The 24,116-nt window shown below is 47.2% G+C and overlaps 1 protein-coding gene across 1 annotated transcript in view; it reads left to right on the top strand.

Moving 5' to 3' along the window:
• Positions 1–1,000: 1,000 nt before the first annotated feature.
• Positions 1,001–24,116, top strand: part of LOC124485170 (collagen alpha-1(XVIII) chain-like) — a 33,985-nt gene continuing 10,869 nt past the window's right edge. The window contains 16 exon segments of the mRNA XM_047046553.1: positions 1,001–1,435; positions 11,324–11,865; positions 14,019–14,102; positions 14,886–14,933; positions 15,389–15,445; positions 19,034–19,112; positions 20,400–20,521; positions 20,750–20,776; positions 21,150–21,356; positions 21,547–21,573; positions 21,716–21,778; positions 22,103–22,186; positions 22,414–22,464; positions 22,927–23,055; positions 23,426–23,488; positions 23,936–23,980. Of these exon segments, the coding sequence (XP_046902509.1) occupies positions 1,117–1,435; positions 11,324–11,865; positions 14,019–14,102; positions 14,886–14,933; positions 15,389–15,445; positions 19,034–19,112; positions 20,400–20,521; positions 20,750–20,776; positions 21,150–21,356; positions 21,547–21,573; positions 21,716–21,778; positions 22,103–22,186; positions 22,414–22,464; positions 22,927–23,055; positions 23,426–23,488; positions 23,936–23,980 (1,947 nt within the window). The 5' untranslated portion in view covers positions 1,001–1,116.

Below are 24,116 nucleotides of genomic sequence, written 5' to 3'. Positions count from 1 at the left end.
TCCATCAGCACACAGCTCCATCAGCACACAGCTCCATCAGCATCACACAGCTCCCCTCAGCACACAGCTCCACGCTGAGGGGCTGTCGGCTAGCCCCCGGCTCTCCTCAACCAGTCTGGACAAGAAAACGCCAGCAGGATAACTCTGTTACCACACGCAGCATCGAGCTGAAAGCAGGAGGTGTGTAGGAGGGCAGACTTAGTGGAAATTAATTGTGAGGTAGGGCAGAACGCAGAGATTTATGAGGGGAGAGTATTGGGAGGAGGTATGCAGGAGGTGGGAGGGAACCACTTCTTACCCCCTCATCCCCTGTCTCACCCAGGATCAGCTCTGACCAGCTCAGTAGACGGAGAGCAGCTCTGTAGTCTGAGATCTGAGATCAGGGAGTTCACGTGCCAACTCAGGGAAAGTCCCTCCAGAGAAGAACACTTTGAGGATGTCTGATCTAATCTAATGAAGCTAGTATCAGATACGTTGTTAAATAATCTTGTTTAAAATTGATGATTGCAATATCACTGTCAATGCAGTTCAGCTGTTTTTGTTTGTTTTGAACTGGAGCTATCCCACACACAGTATGTAAACATATTGAATGTTTTTGTTTCAAGTCTCTGATTGCAGTATCAAATCTCAGAAGTAAAGTGCAGTAAACTGCCTTCATATACTCTCCCCAGTTTAACAGTGTTTGAACTTTTCATCTATAGGTCTGCAAAGTTCCTTATTTTAAAGTTTGCACATAAAGCTCAAGTCAAGGGGAACAAATAGCCCTTTTTTTGTTAAACATTGAAAGGCGAGGCAGCCACTTTTCTAAAGGTGTCACTCAGCAGGAGAGAGGCTTTTCAGCGGCACGACAAAAGGAGGAGCTGGAGGGAGGAGCTAGGGGAGGGGAGATTAGGAGGGCAGCCAGTAAGGAAGCAGACCCCCTCCACCCCCTGTCCCTCCCTCCACCCCCTCTCCTCCCTCCTTTCAAAAGGACCCTCCTCTTCAAGTCTTCCCCTTGCCTGGTGGGCTGTGTGGTGACTCTGCAGGCTGACTGAAGGAGAGAGGATCTGTACAGTTGGGCATGTCAAAGTTCACTTTGAGGGCCTGATATTGCTGGATGTGCTGTTAGAGGGCAGGATGTCTAAGATTGGCTTCCAGCTGGGGGTTTCCCTCGTCTTGGTGTTGTGGGTCGGCCGCTCTCAGGCCTGGTTCTTCTTGTGGTCCGACACCACCACCGCCACCCCGCCAGGTGACCGGGAAGGCTCGGGCGCTAGTGGGGATCAGGACAACATCGCGGGGGTTGGCGCGGAGATCATGGATGTCGCCACGGGGATTCGTAAGTTTGTACAGACGTGGGATAAGGACACGGAAGGCCGCAAGCTGACCACCGTGAGGCCCACTGCCCCGCCCAGGAGAGCCAGCCAGACTGGACCTTCATCAAGACGAGGCAAACTTGGTAATGGCATGTCTTCACTAGAGGGGAAGGGGTTTGAGCCCAGTCTCCTGGGATTTTCAGGGGAAGAGAATGGATCTGGGTCTGGGTCTGGGTCTGGATCTGGATCTGGGTCTGGGTTAGGGTCTGGATCTGGGTTAGGGTTAGGGTCTGGATCTGGTCAAGAAATATTGTCTGGGTCTTATTCAGGGTCTAATAAAGTTGTGTGGCAGAGCCAAGAAGCAACCGTTCTGCCTACTGACCTGTCAGGATTAGTTGAGAGTAACAGCACTTCTGCAACTGACCAGCTAAAGCTGGACATCTTAGGAAGTTCATGGGATGAACTCAACACAACAGCTGAGGGTAATGTCACTAGTCAACCGCTAGACAGTCAGATTATTCAAAGCCTAAATGTCCCTCTTGAAACAACCATCCTGTCAGGTTTGGTGGAGAGTAGCAGCAGGGTTCCAACAACAACAGATGTGCCAAAACTGGACCTTTTAGAAGGTGTGTTGGGTGAACTCAACATGACAGAACACGCGATCAGTTCCATCATAGATAGTGAGCTGGTCCAGAACCCTAACGTGTCTCTGGAGCCCCCCAGCAGCATCAGAAACACCAACATCAGCTTCAGTCGGAATGCTAACGATTTTAACTTGACGGAGTATTCTGTGGAATACACTGTCTCAGGTGATTCACTAACCCCTTCTCAAGGCTCTGTAGTGGCTAGCCAGGCCTTGGTCCAAGCCCTGGTACCTGAACCCCCACGCTGCCTGCTCCTGGACAGCACCTTCCCCTTCTGCTTGTCCATGGGCTGGGACAGCTTCTCTGTTCCCAACCACCTCAACCACAGCACCGTGGAAGAGGTCCTCGCTGTCCTCCACGACTGGGCGTGGCTCTTGCGCTCGTCCTGCCACCATAGCTTGGAGTGGTTCCTCTGCCTCCTCCTGGTGCCTCGGTGTGGCCCCCGGGGCCTGGCCCCCGCACTGCCCTGCCGGGGCTCCTGTGAGCTTCTGAGGGACAGCTGCTGGTCAGTCCTGGACCGGGGACGCCTCCCGGTGGAGTGCCACTCCCTCCCCGAGGAGCAGGACGATGGTTATCAGTGCTTGTCAATTAGTAACCAGAAAGGTAATCATTGGTTAGAATGGATCCCTCCATACGGAATCCATTTTGAACCAGACATCAAATATCCTCCCTCCCCACTCCTGCAGACAATCCCTCATCCCCTAACGCTGTCTGTTTGTTGGCTCCCGATCCTTTGACCTTTGTACTTGTCAGTGTTCAGTGGGACTTGGTCACTTTGGTTTTATGTGCACGGTGAAAGTTGTAAAGGGGACTAATTGTCATATTTGTATTTGCCGACGTCTCTTCAGAGGACTGTGAGCAAATCCTTAACAAGCATGGCACAGATGCTTCATTACCAGCCTGAACCAGATGCATGCCAATGAATGTCTAGAGTCTCCTGGTTGCATGTGACTGAGCACTCCCTCTTTCTCTCTCTCACACACAGGCACATATTCACACACAGACACAGACACGCACACAATTACATACACAAACTCACGCAGACACATACAAACAAACACATACGTGTACAAATACACACACAATGACTCAGTGGATCAATAAATAATATAATCAAACTTGCACAACTGATTTGGTTTTCTGTAAATCTTATATTGACAGTGATTTTGGTTTGTCAAGTTGCAGACCGTAGACGTCTGAACTGTTTTTAAGTAACTTGAGATCCAAGCAATGCATGTTTCAGGTACTCATGGCTTGATGATTTGAATTAACTGAGTTAGACTAGTGTAATTAGGTAAAGCTTGCCCTTTGATCCCTTGATGAAGTCTGTATGTACAGGACCTGTAAGGTGAATGGCTGCAAGTGCAGGCAGAGGAGGAAGCCACACCTGGAGAAGAGCAGTAAATCCTGTACATTCTCTCCTGGCATGTGATATACATCAACACGTGATTACATCTCTGCATATCTGGAGCAGGCAGTTTACTGCACACTGCATTTCTCTGTCAAGACCATGATAAGGAAAATCTGATATTTCTAGAAATTAATGCATAGCATGGATATTTTGCATTGGAGAATGCACTTTGGTTTAGAAAATGATTGGGACATTTTACATCTTTAGCTTTAAGTAGACAAATTAAACTGCCATGTTCCATCTCACGCATGATAATTGATTTGAGGCAGGTTGCGGTGTGATCTTTACTTGTATTCCTTATGTGTGGAGTTGTAGTACTTGGACTAAAGTTTGCTTATTTTTAGTTTGCTGAGTGCTCTGTAACAAGATGGTCTATCATATAATAATGGATTTGATTGGTTTTCAAGAAGTATTAAAGTCACCTTAGTGTTTTGAACAGACAAACAGTTGGTCAGTTTTGAGAGCTGTTAGAAGGTTGTAACTATGGAGAAACACACGTGTCTTGTTTCAGCTGCAGGCTGCAGGCTGCTGTCTCCTGCTGCTGCAGGCTGCAGGCTGCTGTCTCCTGCTGCTGCAGCTACTCTTGCTGCTGAACTCCATGTCTCTGGTGCTTGTTCCTTGTACCTCTTGAGCTACTTAGAGGTGTGGGGGGATCCAGTGAGATTCTCGGAGTTGTTCGAGGAATGTTGCTAAGTAAATGATAAGGGTTAGGGTTAATTTATAGGCCCGGGTCCTACAGAGTGTGTGAGGCATGTGTTCCTGGTAAAGCCTGTTGCGTTAAGGTGGAAGAGGACCCATGCTATCAATATATCATATTCAACCCTTCTCACCTCTCTCAACTTCTATGGAACCATTCATTCAAGACTTGTCAAAAGACAAAAGGTTTGTCACAGATTGATGGTTGAGTTCAGGTGTCAAACATAAATCTAAAAGAGTGATATAAAAAGACATGCTCTCGTGTCTGCTCATACTTTCTATGAGGCGTCTCCAAAAAATGCCTGTAAACCCCCCCAAAATGTTAATCTATTCATTTAAACTATAAATAACCAATGTTCCTGGCCTCATGTTCCCTGTTAAACAGCAACCGTATCCACCTTTTCCAGCCATTCAACTGTAGGTTCATCCATTAACTACTTCCCTGGTCATCAGGCTTTGGTTTTACTTGATGGAGTGAAGCTTGAACAGCCACGTTAATGTGTCCCATGACCCTGTGAGGACCTGCCCTGAAGCTAAACTGCTCTACTTCTTAGCTTTTATTATCTTAGTGACCTAATCTCGCCTATTTCCAACATTCCATAATCGTACAACCTCCCTTGTCAACTGACCAAACTGGCAGTAGTGTATTGTTGTAGTTTTGTCATGGTTACTATATCAGTGTTGCTGCTGTCCACAGCTCCGCACGGCGTCGGTGGGACGAGGCACGGCTTCACTCCTGTCAGTACAGTGCTCCTCCGGCCTCCCGTCTGTGTCACTCCCTCTGTAAGTTCATCATTCACTGGTGATGAACTGCCAAGGAAGAATCTTTCATCATCTCTCTTAAAAAATGCTGTTCTGGAATGTTCTGGGGGGGTTCTCGATGGGGGCTGCTGTAAAGACCCTACACGGCGCAGCAGACTACAATGGGGCATTTCACACACATCTAGATGTGAATATATACGTGTGTGGGAGAGTTGATGCCCGTGGGAAGACTGCACTGATATTGGCCTGAATGAATCAGAGGCCTGTCGCATGCTATCCTCCTGACAATAGCAGAGCGCCCCACTGGCATGAAAGCAGATTGTTAACGTGCATTAGCTTGTTCAGTTATGTGTCTTCCATGGCAACTAGCCTTTTCCTTTGAAGGTTAAGCGGTCATAGATTTAAAGGGTCGGGGTCAATTGCGTTTTAACAAGGTCAGATCCCAGATATGAATCAAAAAGAGTGGTGGGAAATTCCCGTTTGAAGCCAACAGACAACTACTCAAGTTCTGTTATTGACTTCTTACTTTTTTCCCCCATGAATTAAAATGTATGTGGAGTAGTTTCAAGTGAACTGCTATGGTGGTCTGTTGGCAGCCAAAGGAAGAATCCAATCCCAGTCAGGTCTGTCTGGAGGATGTATGTGTGTGTAGTGTTTTTAGGTTTTGTGACTCTGTATTATCAGAGCCGTCCTGCTGTAGTGGGTCTGACACTGATTAAAGCCAGTGACTACCCAGTCTAGCCATGCAGAATTTAGCCCAGTCTAGCCATGCAGAAGTTTGCCCAGTCTAGCCATGCAGAAGTTAGCTCAGTCTAGCCATGCAGAAGTTAGCCCAGTCTAGCCATGCAGAAGTTAGCCCAGTCTAGCCATGCAGAAGTTAGCCCAGTCTACGCTCTCAGAGGGTTTCAAATGTGAGCACTGCGTATCCTAAATTCTTCACTACCAGAAACTCATTGCCCCTCTGGTTTCAGTTTTAATGGAAAGGCTTATGAGTGGTACAAATACAAAAACATTAATTGTTGCTAAATAACTAAATATTGTATAAATACAGAAAGGTTTCAAGGTGAGGTTCAGTTTGGTCCAGGTCCATTCTGAGTCAACACACTGCAGTTTCAGCTTCATATACTTGCAGAGACAACTAACTAAGAAATAAGTGAGGAAGTGAGGAACAGTGTAAGTGCTGGAGGATTACAGGTATGGTACTTAAAGAGTATCACATTACCCTCTTAAGGGGAAACCACACCGCTGGAGGTGATCACATTTTCACCGATTGAACTTCCGCTCTTCAGAGAAGGCTTACATGGAGTCAAGTTTTTGTAGAAGGTTTTCAGTATTTCCAGTAATATTCATTTTCAAATGATTTTAAGTTGACCGAATAACTTGTTTTAAATAGTGCATGTGTCTTCAAAGCTTACTTTTGAATTGGCCTATGACAAAGGAGTATTTGTGTTTGGTATCAGTGCTGAGTTTTGTTAGAAATATCCTGTTGGTCCTGTGAGCCCTTCTCCTAGCCAGGGGTGATGTACCAGTCAGGGGCTTGTGACTGTCTTAAGCCCTGTTAATTTGATACAGGATTCACAGTGTTATGTGCAGTGTGATTAAAATAAGTATTCAGTCAGGCCTGAATGCTTTAATTATCCAACATGCTGCACGACATGTTGCCTGTCTACAACTGTAAGACTTCCTTCCTGTCATGGAGGTTAGGTAGGCTACACTGTCTGTCAGTCTCATTGTTTTTAATGCTGTTACCTCAGCGATAAAGAATTCCAGAGTTGGGTTTCTGCTAAGTCAATGTTGCTTTAAGTAAACTTGTGCAATTTTTTCAAAAGAGGTTGTATCAGTGTGAGATTCTGAAGACTAATGACAAATCCAGGCTCACCTGTCAAGAGGCAGCCGTTGGTGTGCTGAATGATAAGGCAGACAATAGCTGCTGGTTGGTTAGCAGCTTGCTTTGTCTTGGAATCAATGTAGAATGTTCATAACATAATGCCAAAAGACAAATCATAGGCTGGTCAATAATTACTTCCTTTAACAGATTCTAATTATACAGTGCACATTAATAACACATTGAGGTCACTGTAGAGTGCTTTTTTGGTCGTTTCCCACATCTCTTAGCGTATGCTATTAGGTTCTGGGAACCTTTCCTACAATGTCCAAAAAACATTGTTTACTACCAAACTTGATTTGATGTTTAATTCACCTGTGAAGCATTGAAGGATCAACTTGACAGCAGAGCTCAACCTCACGAGAGACGACGTCTGTTCAGTGCTCAGTGTCCAGATTTGACCTTTGACCCCATAAGCACAAGTCTGGACCACAGACGAGAAGGTTAGAAAGTGAGAGCTGATGTCAGAAGGGCCTGAGGGCTGTTGAGGCTGGTGTTGCAGCTGGGTCCAGATGGTTCTCCCCTGGTGAGACCTGGAAGGAGATCTGCTTCCAGACACTGTCCCAACCACTGTCCTCAACTGTCATTTCCCTTTCTCTCAACCCCACGCCCACATCCACACCCACCCACCCCTCCTCACCCCCACCCACCCCTCCTCACTCCCACCTCTCACCCCCACCCTCAGAGTGAACTTTAGAGGACATGTTATGGTGAATGCTGACTTATCAAGTGCAGCAACCATCTTATACAGCTGTATGTAGGTCAGAACACACTCAGAATGTATGTTTCATATCTGTATATGTTAAGGTGGTGGGAAAAATGTGTGGTATTTGGGGCTTGTGATCAGTAAATGGTCCTGACAAGATAAACTAGGACCATAAAGGCTGCAAGCCTCTCTTTCAGAGGCAGGTTCTTTTTTGGGCTAAATGACTTGTTAAGCTGTTATTGGTTGACAAAAGGTTTTTGGAGAAGCTGAATGGAGATTCTAGTTAAAATGCTAATGTTGAACTCCTTTAAGACTGTTTTTGATCAGTTGGACTGAATGACTCCTCTGGCCTTTCTAGAACACTAGCTGGGTGTATTCATACTGACAGCAAAAAAAGGATTCCTTTAATGGGTAGTTGGCCGGTCTAAACCTTTCAACCGTATTTTGAGAAATCGGTAAATGCTGGAAAAGCAATTACGAAAAAAAGTTTTCCTTTTTAACCCTGTCGCTAGCACTGTTTAATTGTTGACTGAAGGACATTGAAATAAACCTGCTGTACACTCGTCCATATCCACGAGCCTTTCAGTATCCCCACCACAAAGGGTTTTAACAAACTGATTGCCATATTGTAATTTTGTATATGTCGGTTTAGGGTTAGTTCACCTAATATAGTTGGCATCTGCTAAGTACACTATATTGGTGATATCACAGTGTGCACATCTGTTGAGGGAAGTGAGTTGTGTCTGTTATGAAGGCTTGCGTCAAACACACTCCAACACAACAGGTCATTCCAGATGGCACCAGGGCCCAGCATGTGCTGCGCTGCAGGCAGAACAGGACATTAGATGACCAAATCTTCAAGAAGAGAGAGAATCATGTAAGATAAAGTGGTGAAGGAGGCTGAATGTTCCAGAAGGAATGCTGTGATCTCTGGAAGAACCATGCTCTGTTTTTCAGATGTGTCCTGCATTCCTACTTATTACTGTCCCTTAACTTTAATATGCCGGGAAATCAGTTCTCCTCAGCTGTCCTCTGTCAACTCCTCTCTGTGGTTGTGTGAGAACGGGCAACATGCTTGCAGGAGTTGTTAAGTAGTGGATTGTTTCTCGAAGGTGTTCAATGCCAACGTTGAAACAAGTTGCCTACTTTTCTGTGAAGTCTTAAGTCATGGTGAAGAAGTGGAGTATTGCACACTTCCGTTGGACACTGTGTGACTAAGGCTGGGTCAAATTCCTTAGTCCAACGTTCAGGCAATCGTCATCAATGTAATCTTTTCCTGAACTTTGTATGCTGGCGTGCCCTTGTGAACTCGCCCTTAGTTATGCAAGCAGAGATTGAGTGGTTTGCGAGGACTTGTGCAGACCCACTACTAGTCCCTCCAGGCTGTTCTTCCATCACAGCCGACATCTGCCAGGCATGGGGCTGGGACATGGGGCTGGGACATGGGACATGGGACATGGGGCTGGGACATGGGGCTGGGACATGGGACATGGGACATGGGGCAGGGGCAGGGGACATGGGGCAGGGGCAGGGGGCAGGGCATGGGACATGGGGCTGGGACATGGGACATGGGGCTGGGACATGGGGCTGGGACATGGGGCTGGGACATGGGGCTGGGGCAGGGGCAGGGGCATGGGCATGGGGCTGGGACATGGGGCTGGGACATGGGGCTGGGACATGGGGCAGGGGCAGGGGCAGGGGCATGGGCATGGGGCTGGGACATGGGGCTGGGACATGGGACATGGGGCAGGGGCAGGGGCAGGGGCATGGGGCAGGGGCAGGGGCATGGGACATGGGGCAGGGGCAGGGGCAGGGGCATGGGGCAGGGGCATGGGGCAGGGGCATGGGACATGGGGCAGGGGCAGGGGCAGGGGCATGGGGCAGGGGCATGGGGCAGGGGCAGGGGCAGGGGCATGGGGCAGGGGCATGGGGCAGGGGCATGGGGCAGGGGACATGGGGCTGGGACATGGGACATGGGACATGGGACATGGGGCAGGGGCAGACAATTTATTGTTTGCTGTCAACGAGGCAATGGTCAAGGACCCACACCTCCCCAAGGTGGCTAGAAGAGGGCCTCCACGGAATGTGGAGCCATGTCCAGGTTCACTAAACTGTTCATTTATGTTTAGCATTCTTGATCTATTCACAACAATAGAAGACACACCAACTGTGGGTTTATCTGTGTTTTTACATGACACTTATTTGTGGTATACATTTAGCCATTGACTGCTTGAATGGCTACATTAAGTATGACCCCCAAAAATGGTTTATTAGTATTCATTGCAGATCTGACAAACCTCCGAACTTGTTTACATGGCCTTTTAGAGGCTACACAGACCTGAAAGTTGATCCGAATACCTCATGTTTTTCCTTTCAACAGGCTAGGACTAATGATCCACAGTGCTTATTGTGAAAACTCCTTTTGCTTTGAACGTGGTAAAAATAACATGATGCAGTACAGTTCAGGACATTAGTCATCAGGTGGGACTCCTTCAAAGCGTTGTGAAGTGTCCTGCTTCGATGGCTAAACAGCAATTTCAGTGATCAAATACACTGAGCAGTTGACTTCCTTTTTTGCATATTATTTGGTCCTTTCAACTAAATCACACTTTTTTGTAACTGTTTTTATCAATTCAAAAATCCAAAAGTGTCCTATACTTCAAAATAAACTGCTTTACCAAAACCTCTCTGAAGGATGGCACAGAATGATGCATGGTTCTCGTCACCGTGAGGATAGAGTTCTGAGGGGAAACTTGGGTTCTTTGTTTTCTGCCCCCTTAACGTCTTCTATTCACTGCCCCTCTGAAGTCACCCTGGTGACCAGAGCCTGAGGGCAGATATTTAACCCAACAGGTCCTCTAATGGCATGCTTGGCTGATGCCACAAAACCTTGAGGATTTTCAGCATTTTTGTTTTGTGACATAGTAAGTCAGAAAAAAATTTATACAAATCTTTGTCAAATGTTTTTCAGACGTTGTTTATTTATTAATGTAAACTGCTATGTTATATGGTAAGATATCGACAAAATGTAATTCAATAAAGAGGGTATGATGTTGAACTAGGTTCACTAACAATAAAGTGTGTTGCTATGGTGCAGCTACGTTGCCTGTTGCCTGGCTAAAGGCCTTGCAGTGTGTCTGTGAGATCAATCTTGTCATATTTTCCCCATGAGAGCCTTTTGTTTTCTGCCCTTTTTGGCAACGTAAAAGTGAGTTTTAATAAACAAGCACATTATTTTAGGGTCTTCTGTAACAGAAATTGGTCTGTTTTGAATTTGATAGTCTCGCTATCGGGAGAGGATCCCAAGGACTTTTATAAAATGTTTTCATTGAAATATTTCATTGGGGTCATGTTGGAATGTACAGTATTTGCATTGTGAAGCAATGCATTAGCAGTGTTTTTTGCTGGGAATCCAGAGTGGTTTCCTGAAATAATCTTAACATTACATTTAGTCGTTTAGCAGATGCTCTTATCCAGAGCGACTTACAGTAAGTACATGGACATTCTCCCCAAGGCAAGTAGGGTGAAGTGCCTTGCCTAAGGACACAACATCATTTAGCACGACAAGGAATCGAACCAACAACCATTTGATTAATAGCCCGACTCCCTAAACGCTCAGCCATCTGACCCCCCATTACTGGTGGTGGGAAGGCCAAAGAATCACATTTTCCAGTGTATGCAGTACATTACACTGAACCTTTTTCACAACTTGCCCCATTTCAAGCCCTCCGCCCCCAAACACACATCACAAAACAACACAGTGTGATGACAGTATTTCCCTTCCCCCTCACACACCCCAACTCACCAGAAGACCACCCTCCTACAACACTAATAAAGCTCTTGCTAACACATCCTGCCATGCAGCCCACCCCCATCCTGTGTTCCACAGTTACTGTGACCTCACTTCCTGTCTCTCCTCCCCTCCAGACGAGAGCGGAGTGTCTCTGCTGCAGTTGATTGGTGACCCTCCCCCGGAGGAGATCTCCCGGGTTGAAGGGCCAGACAGGAGCCCTGCCTACGTCTTCGGCCCGGATGCCAACACTGGCCAGCTGGCTCGCGCCCACCTGCCCAGCCCTTTCTACAGGGACTTCTCCCTGCTGTTCCTCCTGAAGCCCACCTCCACCAAAGGAGGCATCATCTTCTCCATCACCGACGCCTCCCAGGCCATCATGTACGTGGGTGTGAAGCTGTCGGCCGTGCAGGGCGGAAAGCAGAACGTGGTGCTCTACTACACCGAGCCTGACTCCACAGAGTCGTACGTTGCGGCCACCTTCGCCGTGCCCTCGCTGAGGGACACCTGGACGCGTTTCTCCATCAGCGTGCGTGACGACAAGGTCGTCTTCTACCTGAACTGCGACTCGGACCCCCAGGTGGTGCGGTTCGAAAGGTCACCTGACGAGATGGAGCTGGAGGCCGGGGCGGGGGTGTTCGTGGGCCAGGCTGGGGGGGCCGACCCGGACAAGTTTCTGGTATGTACGGCCGGCTCTCTGGTCTTGTGGTAGAGATGGAAGGTTGGTGGGGTGATTGAACCAAGTACTCTAAACTGAGTTCAGTGTTGCTTATCTTAAGTCCTGGGAAAGAACAGCATTGGTGTCAAGGGTAAGTGGAATCGGAAACAAGCTGGAAAAGAAAGGCAAGTTTTTTTCAGTCTCTAAAAAGGTTAAATCTGTCGTCTCAGCCAAAACCAGGCATGTGAAACGGCTTCCTGCCCGGGTGAACCCCTGGATGATTTAATCTGCCAAATTGGCCTGCTTTAAATCCAAACATAAAATGTCTCACCCCTTGTGAGGTTGACAGAAGCTAATTGCCTCGCCACACAGTCGGGTGCAGTCCACTCCCGCTGACCCCAGCAGCTGACCCTGTGACCTCTGACCTCAGAGACCCACCTCTGAGGCAGACAGGTGCACTACAGCCCTATATTTAAACCAACATGAGATAATAGTATTTACGACACTACTTTTGTCTAGAAGGAAACTATTTTAGGTCATTTACATACAAAATCTGGTGTGCAAAGAGATGTTGCAGTGAGTAGAGTGAGAACGGGTGATCAAATGTTGATGTAGATGAACATACTGAAAATCATGATTTACTTGAACCGTGATGGAAGATTTGTATTACTAAAACATTGTATGTCATTCAGTTGACTTGTGAAAGTAGACCATTTGACTGCAGATCTTGAGGTTGCAGGTTCAAATCCCGTACATTACTGTTCGTCTCTCGGGGTAGGAGCGTCTGCTGAATGAATACCATACCGGAAGTCATCCACATGGCTGCTGGTGTAGCTGCATGTCCACAACAAACACAAACACAGCTCACAGAGTTAGCATCGTCACAACCAGTCCTGTGTTTACTTGGATCTCAAATCACTCTGAGTTTATCCTTGAGACTAAATGAGGTGAATCAAGATGAAAATCTCACTCTGTTGTAATGTTTTGATGGCCATCTTTGTAGGAGCCAGCTAAGATGAGATGTTTACATAAATCTCAGCAAGTCTTTGCCTGAGGTCAGACATTTAGTTCTGAAGAGTTTCTTTCTCTGTGGGAGGGTCACTCCACACTCATCACCTAACCACCTCTTGGTTGGCCCTCCTCTAAAATTATCTTGTGAATTTCATTATTTAAATCAAATCAGAGCTGATGAATAACATTTGCAACTAAACATATATCTTTCAAGTTTATAAAAAATAGACATTCCATTCTTGAATTTAATTAGTCTTTTTTTATGTCTGGGAACAATACAGAATAAAATAAACTTAAGGACAGTTGTGTCTTTTTATATTGTTTTCCAGTAATGCTTTTTAAAATGGCAAATAAATTGTGCATACAATAGTTAATAGTTTTCGCTGTAAATGTATACAGATTCAAGAATTACTACTGTAAGTGATGGTATGTAAACCAATTCAAATAATTCACTGATGATTCTAAATGTGGTTTCCATAGAACAGTACAGTATGTAGAACACACTGTGACACTTTCTAGCTCATGAATAGGGACTTCCCAGATGCACAAATAGAAGCTATGCAAAAGCCACTTCGTATAACTCCTGAAATCTTTGCGTTTAACCTTGTTACAGTGGCCCAGAATGATGTCCTCATGAACTTGCTTTAAAAGCTATTCTGGGACACAGAATCATCTGATCAAATCAGAGACATGGAGCCCTGATCAGGTTACACAGCGAGTAGGATTACCCAGATGGTTGTGCTCTTTGATGGACATGCATACAACATCGATGTGGGCAGATGAACTATGTTTTTTTGGGACATGAACTGATAGGAATGAACTGTGAAGGAGATAGTGACAGACTGAGTTCCTAATAGTCTCAGAGTACAGTAACAGTCCTGGGAAGATCAGGAAGCAGGGACTGCCACAGTCAACTGTGACATAATGATGTAAGTTTGAAGGCGAGTGTGAGATCAGTTAGATCTGGGCTCATCCGTGTTTAGGTGAGATGATCAGTGTATGGGAGGAAGGCTTATTCAGGTGTACAGGAGACGGTAGGTTACTGTACCTCGCCATGGTGATGTGTCGACAGCCTGTCACCATGCCCACCAGCCTGTCACCATGCCCACAAACATGTAGAGGTTGGCCTTACCAGGTCTGTGTGTGTGTGTGTGTTCTCTCAGGGGGTGATCGGGGAGCTGCGGGTGGTGGGAGACCCCCAGGTGGCTGAGAGGCACTGCGACGAGGACGGGGATGACTCTGACGGGGTGAGTGAACTCTGACCCCCGAGGTCACCCATTCGCCCACTCATCCACTGACACAGGTGCAACATCGCAGCCTGCTGGTTCCTCAGCTTGCAGAGCAGGAAGAAAGCTCTTCAGGGAAGAGCTCCAACCAAACCAGGCTGTGTTCTGAGCGAGTTCTGCTAGGATGGGTCATTGCAAAGTAAAGAGAAGTCATCAAGTCACCCTTGCATACAGAGCTTGTGGATTTTATTAAGAGACTTCCAGTGTCAGACATTTTGATCATCAAAGTCGAAGCCATAGTGAAGTTCCCAGCTCTTGTTAAGATGCAAGAAACATCAGTCAACGAGATTTTAAACTACGGCATCTAATTTTGGTCTTTTATGTCTGTTTTTTATGTCCTTATTTGAACAGTTATTCAAATTGGCATCCGTTTACACAACCTGTACAAGACACCGCATAACAAAGACGTGTGTGTGTGACAGCAGAACAGAGATGTGTTGGTGTGTGTGTGACACAGCAGAACAGAGATGTGTGTGTGTGTGTGTGTGACAGCAGAACAGAGATGTGTTGGTGTGTGTGTGACACAGCAGAACAGAGATCTGTTGGTGTGTGTGTGACACAGCAGAACAGAGATGTGGGTGTGTGTGTGTGATGAGTTTTCTACTCCATTTTGAGTAATAGGTTTTACATAAACCAGATGACAAATGTTCTGGTATCTTTTCACTGCAATTGTTGCTGTCTGTAGCCAGCTCATCTGGTTTGCAGTGTGACAATATTGAAGAGTCCTTCTGTGTCTCCTGACAGGCTTCAGGAGATGGTGGAAGTGGGGACATTGAGACGAAGCCAGCATCGGTATGGACATCGACCGCAGCATGTTTAGTTTTCTTCTCTAAGTTCTTCTTCTGCATTTTATAAGATACGTTTTCAATGTACAGGACAAGGCTCAGGATCAATGTCCTCTACGGACAACTCTGAAAGTTCCAATCATTGTTCTGTGCAACCGGATGCACCATAAGTGAATAACATTTCCTCCTCAACATTTAGTTATTTAGCAGACGCTCTTATCCAACCCACACATCCCTGGGTTACATTACAACCTGCACAGTTCAGAGGGAACTTCCAACCTGGATGTTTCAGGCAACCTAAATCTGGTGCTTGATTGACTGACTGATTCTTTTTCTAGATTGATTAGATGTTAAAACATGTTGACATAGACACTGTAGAGTTGACTGCTGAATATTTGTGTGCCTTCCTGTCCAGTCTCTCACTACTCTACTAAATTCTCTCACTATCTTTCATCATCACAGCCTGGAAGTGGATATGTCTGGAATGGAGCTGAATGGAGTTGGGCGAACAAGGACACGGTACGTTCTCCTGTGTGTTACAGTACACACGCACGCACGCGCACACAACACCTTTATGTTTAGAAAGGTCAACATTTTCTCTTTCTTGCACTAATTGACTCTGTTTGTACACACACAGACACACACACAGACACACACACACACACACACAGAGTGTAGTCTGAAATGAAGCGCTACCTGTGACCCAGAAGCCCAGTGTGAGCATGCCCAGGCTTGCCAGAGGAACAAACAGAAAACCAGATGGCAGCTCTGGGCCATGGGTTCACAGAGCTCCATTTCACTCCCAGGACTCTTTGGGTTTCTTGACTGTTTTCTCGATCAGTATTAACATTTAAGACTGGAGATGATGATTCTTGGTGGGGGGAGGTGTAGAGGGGAAACATGGCAGGGGAAGGTGCCGGAAGCAAGGCTCTCCTCTCTGCCCCCTCACTTTGAGGAGCATCCGAATATTGACTGACTTTAAAGTCTTTCATGCGGGGGGTTTCCATCTCCACATTAAGTGTTGATTAGTATGTAACACGCTTGTGAAAAGTTTCCAAACAGCTGGCAGCTCACTTCCTGCAGCACAGGCATGTCAGGTGTTAGGCGGGATTAGGCGGCTCTGCCCTGTCACTGCGCTTACAACATCTCGCTCCCTCGCAAGCTTGGACAAGTACTGACTGAGACCAGGAGAGGGTTGTCTCAGGGACCAGAACTTTCCATTGTGTCACAGTGGAATTGATCTTGATTGATGGTTGCAGTGAGTAATCACTGGGTAGCCTGTTTAGTCTGAGGTTCCATCAATCTCCCTGCTGAAGAGATGGGCTTGTTGCTACACCACATGGTAGCAGATTTAATTTACCTGATTTATTAGAATGTGTTGTGATGAGGTGATTTAAATTGTGTTGGGGAAAGCTGTTTGTTAGATCCATACAGTTCAAAAGCACATGCAACATCCTGTTTGATTTGAAACAGCACTATACCAAACACATGTTCATGCGTGTTCAGTAACATTAAGATCATGCTGCTGTAGGTGAAGTGAAACATCCACTCAACAGAGCACAGGGGGAACTTCTTCAGCTTCACACAAGAACACATCTGTCATCATGGAAAGAACACTGGAACACCTACATGAAATCTAATATGTGTAGACTTCCCTCCATTTAAGATGCTTTTCGTGACAGCGAAGTCAATAGACTTTGTATATCATGTCATGAGGTACATTAATCACGTATTTCACCGGACAGTGACCTTAAAAGTTGCCAGATGTACGTGCGGTAAAATCACAACTTTGTATGCTGTGTGCAAAATTGGGTGCAACATGTTTTCATTTTACAAAGCATTTTACAAGTTATGAAGTGTCCGTCTCTGTAAATTGCTAAGAAAGACTCCTTCTATAATCCATCATCCCCCTCCCAAGCCCCTGGGAGCTCTTAAGGTCGTCCATTTCCCCCAGCCATAACGGACGTGAGTGGGAGTACATGAGGGGTCTGGTAGACCCATCAGCTCATTAAGCACTAGTCAGATTCCTCACATACTGTAGTCAGTCCCACGACCAACAGGGGGGAGAAGGTTTGACCACAGAGGCAACAAGTCAACAGAGGCAACAAAATTATTCCAACAGTCATAAACTTCTCCCTCCGCCCCTCCCCTCCCCCCGCCCCCCTCATAGGCTTGGATGCTTCTCTCAGATTCCTCAGGTGACAGTACAAGGTGTTATATACAAGACCATGTCGTTTGTAGAGAAGGAGAGGTTAGGGTTTCATGGTGTCTCTCTCTCTCGCCCCAGGGCTGGGAGTCTAACAGCCTCCTGCAGGGTAGTCTCTCCTTATCCTGGTGATGGCAGATGTTTGGCAGGACATCCTTATCTTTACACACACACACACTCACATGGTCAGATGCAGACTGGGCATGCACAGACACGTACACACACGTACACACACACCTCCTCCACTCTGCCTTGACCCCTAGAGTGGGACCTTTAAACAGAGCACATTCCTCCAGCCACACGTGTCCCTTCTGACCTGGGAGCCCTGCTGGGCACAGGGGCCCTGAGAGCCTCACACTGCCTCCTCTCACACTGCCTCCTCTCACACTGCCTCCTCTCACACTGCCTCCCCAGAGAGCCTCACACTGCCTCCTCTCAGACTGCCTCCCCTCACACTGCCTCCTCTCACACTGCCTCCTCTCACACTGCCTCCCCAGAGAGCCTCACACTGCCTCCTCTCAGACTGCCTCCCCTCACACTGCCTCCTCTCACACTGCCTCCTCTCAGACTGACTCCTCTCAGACTGCCTCCCCAGAGAGCCTCAGACTGCCTCCTCTCAGACTGCCTCCTCTCAGACTGCCTCCTCTCAGACTGCCTCCTCTCAGACTGCCTCCTCTCAGACTGCCTCCCCTCAGACTGCCTCCTCTCAGACTGCCTCCTCTCAGACTGCCTCCTCTCAGACTGCCTCCCCTCAGACTGCCTCCTCTCAGACTGCCTCCTCTCAGACTGCCTCCCCTCAGACTGCCTCCTCTCAGACTGCCTCCCCTCAGACTGCCTCTTCTCTGGGGAGGTCTGCTTCAACTGGGGAAGTTGGAGATTCAAGGAGGGAGAAGGGGAGGAAGGTTGAAGGATACTCGTACTGCTAGCTGTTGTCACTTGAAATCTGAGGAGGTATGCCCCCACCCTTCAGGAGTTTGACACCTGTTATCTGATCGGCAGGGTTTGCTAGTTCAGCGGTGCGTATCTGGAGGGGGGGGGGGGGGTGACCCCCTCCTCTCTGTGCTAAATACAGGTTCTCTTATACAGTTGGAAACACACTGCTGTGGCATTTATACAACGGAACAGTAAAGGAACTAGCATGTGTAGTGTTGAAGGTTTGGTTGGTTTTGTAAATGCAGTAAAATGCCATGTCCCATTCGTATTAGCCAAACATTATTTTGGGTCTTTAAAAAAATTACAGTTTCCCTCACAGGGATACATGTACTCATGCTGTGCTTCAGACTGACAGCACAGGGATACATGTACTCATGCTGTGCTTCAGACTGACAGCACAGGGATACATGTACTCATGCTGTGCTTCAGACTGACAGCACAGGGATACATGTGCTCATGCTGTGCTTCAGACTGACAGCACAGGGATACATGTGCTCATGCTGTGCTTCAGACTGACAGCACAGGGATACATGTACTCATGCTGTGCTTCATACACTGGGTGTGTGCAAGGTCATGGGTGTTCATTAGTTTATGCCAGACTCATCTTTATTTAGGCCAGCCACCATGACCAGATTTACAGCTCATAAAACAGTACTGCTTAAATGGAAGCATAGGTCCCTTCAAATACAGGGTACACGGCATTCTATGCTTGTGTTATGTTCTAAAATATGGTGTCTACAAGAAAGAAATATCTAAAGTACCGCTAAATAGATGTATGTATAGAAGTCTGTATACGCACACGTATTCAGCCATACTGAAGTATGGGACAGTGGACTCATTCCTGGTTTGTCCACTACCCTGTGAATTCCAAATAGAAAAATGACTTTTGCTCATTTTTTGTGAACAACTAACTTATTAAGTGTGCTTCAGTACCTGATGTGCAAGCTTGGGGTTCCATGTTTTGACAGACCACACCTCCATCTTCCCGACCAATCCAGCAGCCACCTGTGACCAAGAAACAAGAGGGTCCCTCGAAGACAGAGACAGGTGAGCCCTTCCACCTCAGTTAGACACCTGCCTCTGTCTCCACCTCAGACACCTGCCTTTGCCTCCACCTCAGACAGACACCTGCCTCTGTCTCCACCTCAGACACTTGCCTTTGCCTCCACCTCAGACAGACACCTGCCTCCGCCTCCACCTCAGACAGACACCTGCCTCTGGCTCCACCTCAGACAGACACCTGCCTCCACCTCAGACAGACACCTGCCTCTGCCTCCACCTCAGTTAGACACCTGCCTCTGCCTCCACCTCAGACAGACACCTGCCTCTGGCTTCAAGCCCTAGAAAATGGTCACACAAGCCTGCAGAGGAGGAACAGAGAGCCGTTGTATTATAATTCCTCAGAGAAACAGTTTGTGCCCCTGGTACCTGATGCAATAGTTCCAACAACAGATTTTGACACAGTGTTCAAATGGTGGATATCTGATTGGAAAGTTGGATTTGTTAAGAGTTATTGTTTGTCAGGCCTTGGTTTTTAAAGTAGCTGTACTCTGAGAAAGTGTAGTAAAGTGTCTCCATCTGGTGGATGGAATATGACTACAGCTGTGATCCTGAAGTGATGTTGTTTGGTGTCACTGGTTCGGAGCACACTGAATTGACATCAGCATGGAATACATGCAACATTTAACTTTGAATGGGTTATACAGATGTCAACTGAAAAAGCATAATGTTTTATGTTGATCATTACAAAGTTACTGCACATGGAAAACAGATTTCATTCATGAATAGCACACACTTCACCCTCTGGGCCCACTGTAATGCAGTCTTGATCTAATGGCATTACGCTTATTTAAATGATAATTCAACAAAAATCATTGTCCCAATACATGGCATTGCAGACAAGACCAGATTTCCGCGTCCTCAGGGCTGCTTGTTGGGGTTGATGGGCATGCCAGACATGCATGGTCATGGGTGTATGCAAAGTGTATGGGCAACTCTGTTGGATCTGTCTGCATGGTGAAGAGTTTGATCACACCTCAGGAGGTCCAGGTCAAACCTGGATGCTAAAGGAGAGATCTGGGTGGGAGAGCAGGCTGGCGTTAGATTGTGCATCCATCCACAAGGTTATTGCCGCAACCTCTAAACCTAGTCAGAGCCCTATAAATTACAGTGGGGGACAGTCCAAAGCCCTCTCAGACAAATGAAAAAGCCATTTCCTCCTCCGCCTGGCTGCAGGGGATGCATGTGGGCCAGGATAAGGGATGCAGCCGTTCATCATTTTTCAAAACATCTTTTCACGAAGAGTAATAACTTTGTTCATCCATTGTGTTCCAGGTGCTGGACAGGCGAAGGGGGAGAAGGGTGACCAAGGAGAGAAGGGAGACAGGGGTCAGCTGGGACCCAAGGGAGACTCAGGGTCTGGCTCAAGCGCTCGAGGGGGTACAAGCCTAGAGAAGGTGGGGTATTTTGGAAGGACTGTTTGTTTTTGGTCAAATTGTCAATAAAGACCCACTAGAACACATTCTCAAGCTATAGAGTAGAGGTTTCCTGCTCTTATATTGTTTTCATGAGAGGCACAGGCTCAGACCACTGCCTGTGGGAGTGTTTGGGATTATTGATGGTTTGTCATGACAGCTGTTATTTACAGTATATCACAGGCTGACATGGGCCTGCTCTTGTTTCAGGGTGAACCTGGAGAAAAAGGGATGAAGGTATGTTTGCTCCTCTATTCAATCACACTTAGTGTAATAGCAACGGTGCATTAGCAGCGGTGCATTAGCAGCGGTGCATTAGCAGAGGTGCATTAGCAGCGGTGCATTAGCAGCGGTGCATTAGCAGAGGTGCATTAGCAGCGGTGCATTAGCAGCGGTGCATTAGCAGCGGTGCATTAGCAGAGGTGCATTAGCAGCGGTGCATTAGCAGCGGTGCATTAGCAGCGGTGCATTAGCAGCGGTGCATTAGCAGCGGTAATAAAAGTAAAGTGGTATGTTTTCTTTCTTTATTTGGAAAACATGGTAACTGATCCTTGCAGTCCGGTTCTGTTACCTTCTGATGGACCCCTGACCCCTGTGTTCTCCACCTCAGGGTAAGGCTGGCTTCGGCTACTCTGGACCAAAGGGGGACCCTGGTCCTGCCGGTCCCCCAGGCCCCCCCGGGCCCCCGGGGCCCACCACAGAGCTGGTGGAGAGGGAGGACGGCTCCAGGGTGAGGACTGTGGGGGGTGGCCAAGGACCGGCGGGACCTCCCGGACGCCCCGGCCCCGCTGGACCTGCAGGAGCGGACGGGGAGCCTGTGAGTAGATCATGTGACGTCCTCACCCCTCTGTCATTATGTGACGTCCTCACCCCTCTGTCATCATGTGATGTCTTCACCCCCTCTGTCATCATGTGATGTCATCATGTGATGTTGACATTGCAGATCAACTGGATAGTTGATAAGATGAGATCTTGTCAGCTTTTCCTCACTGTCACTCTGTTTGCAGGGTGATCCTGGAGAGGATGGGAGTGCAGTAAGTTCCTTTCAAGAGACAGATTCAACATGAAAGCATTTATATTTGGTATATTTGGCATACCAAATGCCAGTGACCTAAGTAATAGTGTTGTGTGTGTGTGTGGATGGTTAGTTCTGAAATGTCTGCCTGCTTTACCCAGGGTGCAGTTGGACCACCAGGGTTCCCAGGAACCCCAGGAAGCACAGGAGCCAAAGGAGACAAGGTACAACATCACAACACGTTTAATGGAGATTGGAGACGGACAGGACCCTACATACACAGATCACAACCCTTGGCCTCAAAAGAGATCTGAAAGGACTTGATTATTGCCGATCTAAGCCTAGGTAGATCTAACCAGCGGTGGTCCCATCTTCCCCCTGATTGGTCAGGTTTCTACCACCTAACCAATCAGAGAGCACTACAGCTCTGCTACTTTTTCAATCCATGTCACAGAGGGCTTTATGTACGCCCATAGAACTACTCCTGAATCAGCCTGAACCATCAAGGTGTGTGTGTGTAAGTGGATCTTTTTGCGTCTGTTCCGCAGGGGGAGCGAGGAGAGGGGCAGCCAGGCCTGAGGGGGCCCCCAGGACCTCCCGGCCCCCCCGCTGCCTCCAGACAAGACCGGCCCGTGAGTTCACATCCCACCATGTTGTTTTATCAATATTATATATATCTACAAACAACCTTGGAAGTGTCATTGGACTTGGTGACAGTGGTGAAGTTGGTTTGAAGGTTGAGTAGAAGGTCAGTCTTGAAGTTTTGACTGCAGAGCTTGATCCTTGGTTCCCAAATGTGAGTATGCATCTTAGTGGTGATTATGACGTCTCGTGAAATGAAAATGTTCTACTTTTTCAGACATTTGTGGATATGGAAGGATCTGGCTTCCCTGACTTGGAATCTATTCGGGTGGGTCAACTTTCTTTTAGCGTCATCTCCCCGCCTCCCTCCTGCCCCCCCTCTTTTCCTTCAAGGTCACACCGAAAGTTGCCTGATCCCTGTTGGTTCAGCTGTTGAAGGACCTAGCACACCTGTATAAACAAGCACAGACACAAAAGATTTATGCATCCAGCTGACCTAACATCAAGCTACAGAGGGTCTTCATGGGATATTTATTGGAGTTGGGAAGTGATTCAGCTGATGTATTTACTTTCAACAAGTATTTCATCAGATTCAGATTTTGCACATTCCGATTTAGCTAAGGTTTTCACAAATCAAAATGAAATAATCTGAATCCCAAAGTATAGGCAGACGTGTACACAAAATGACGTTGCTGAGATCAATAATCCTTTACCTTGTCCATCATAGATGTGTTCATAGACCAGTGCTGATGTGTATCAGCTGACCAGTGCTGATGTGTGTCTCACGCAGGGGCTTCCTGGCTTACCTGGCCCCCCAGGCCCCCCTGGCCCCCCCGGCACCCTCTCTAATGGCTCAGATGGACCTGCATCGCTCGGAGCCCAAGGGCCCCCCGGACAGGACGGAGCGCCCGGTCAACCGGTAGATTCACACAGTTATCGTATATGTGCACTAACCCAGACAGTCAGTAACCCAGACAGTCAGTAACCCAGACAGTCAGTAACCCAGACAGTCACTAACCCAGACAGTCACTAACCCAGACAGTCAGTAACCCAGACAGTCAGTAACCCAGACACCCAGACAGTCAGTAACCCACACAGTCAGTAACCCAGACAGTCAGTAACCCAAACACTCACTAACCCAAACACTCACTAACCCAGACACTCACTAACCCAGACACTCACTAACCCAGACACTCTTTAACTCAGACAGTCAATGTTGAGTACAATTTCTTCAGTCTTGGCTGTGATTGACATCACACCAATCTAACCTGAACTTCAACCAAACCCAGGGTCTGCCGGGCAAGCCTGGTATGGATGGCCGTCCAGGAGCTGTAGGAACCAAGGGCGAGAAGGTAACCACTCAGACACGACTCTTCAATTGATTAATTTAATTGCTTTTCAAGTCACTAAAATCTAAGCAGATCGAATTTCTTCATTTCCAGTAATTAACCTAAAAAAGGTTAGGTTGTTGGTGTGCTCAAGGCCGTTGCCCAGGCCTCCCTTATTCCCAGATCTCAATACAATTGAGGATCTTATGTGGCGGATTGACTAGTCTAAACCATGACTTAAAGGATCTGCTGTTAATGTCTTGGTGCCAGATACCTCGGGACACTTTCCAAGGTCTTGTTGAGTCTTGCCTCAGTGTGTGGGCGCTATTTAGGTGGCACACAGAGAATAGCAGGCCATACTGTTTTAGCTCATCGGGGTGTATGACTACAATTGTAACTCCTACAAAAACTTTACTAGGGTTTGAACCCTTGAATCTGATCAGGAATGGTACTAAACATTCTCTTCTTCAGGGGGATGCAGGGGAGCTGGGCCTTCCAGGAGCAGTGGGGCAGAAGGTGGGGATTTTCACATTTGGTTTGAAGACACATTCTCAGCCTTTACACGAAAATGTCTTACAAAGTATTGGTCAGACTTCCACTCCAACCTTACATGATTATTCGGGTGCTCTGAATCCAGGATACGGTTTTGGAT

Source organism: Hypomesus transpacificus, chromosome 23 (assembly GCF_021917145.1).
Source record: "Hypomesus transpacificus isolate Combined female chromosome 23, fHypTra1, whole genome shotgun sequence".
Lineage (NCBI taxonomy): Eukaryota > Metazoa > Chordata > Actinopteri > Osmeriformes > Osmeridae > Hypomesus > Hypomesus transpacificus.
This window is presented reverse-complemented; position numbering and strand designations above follow the sequence as displayed.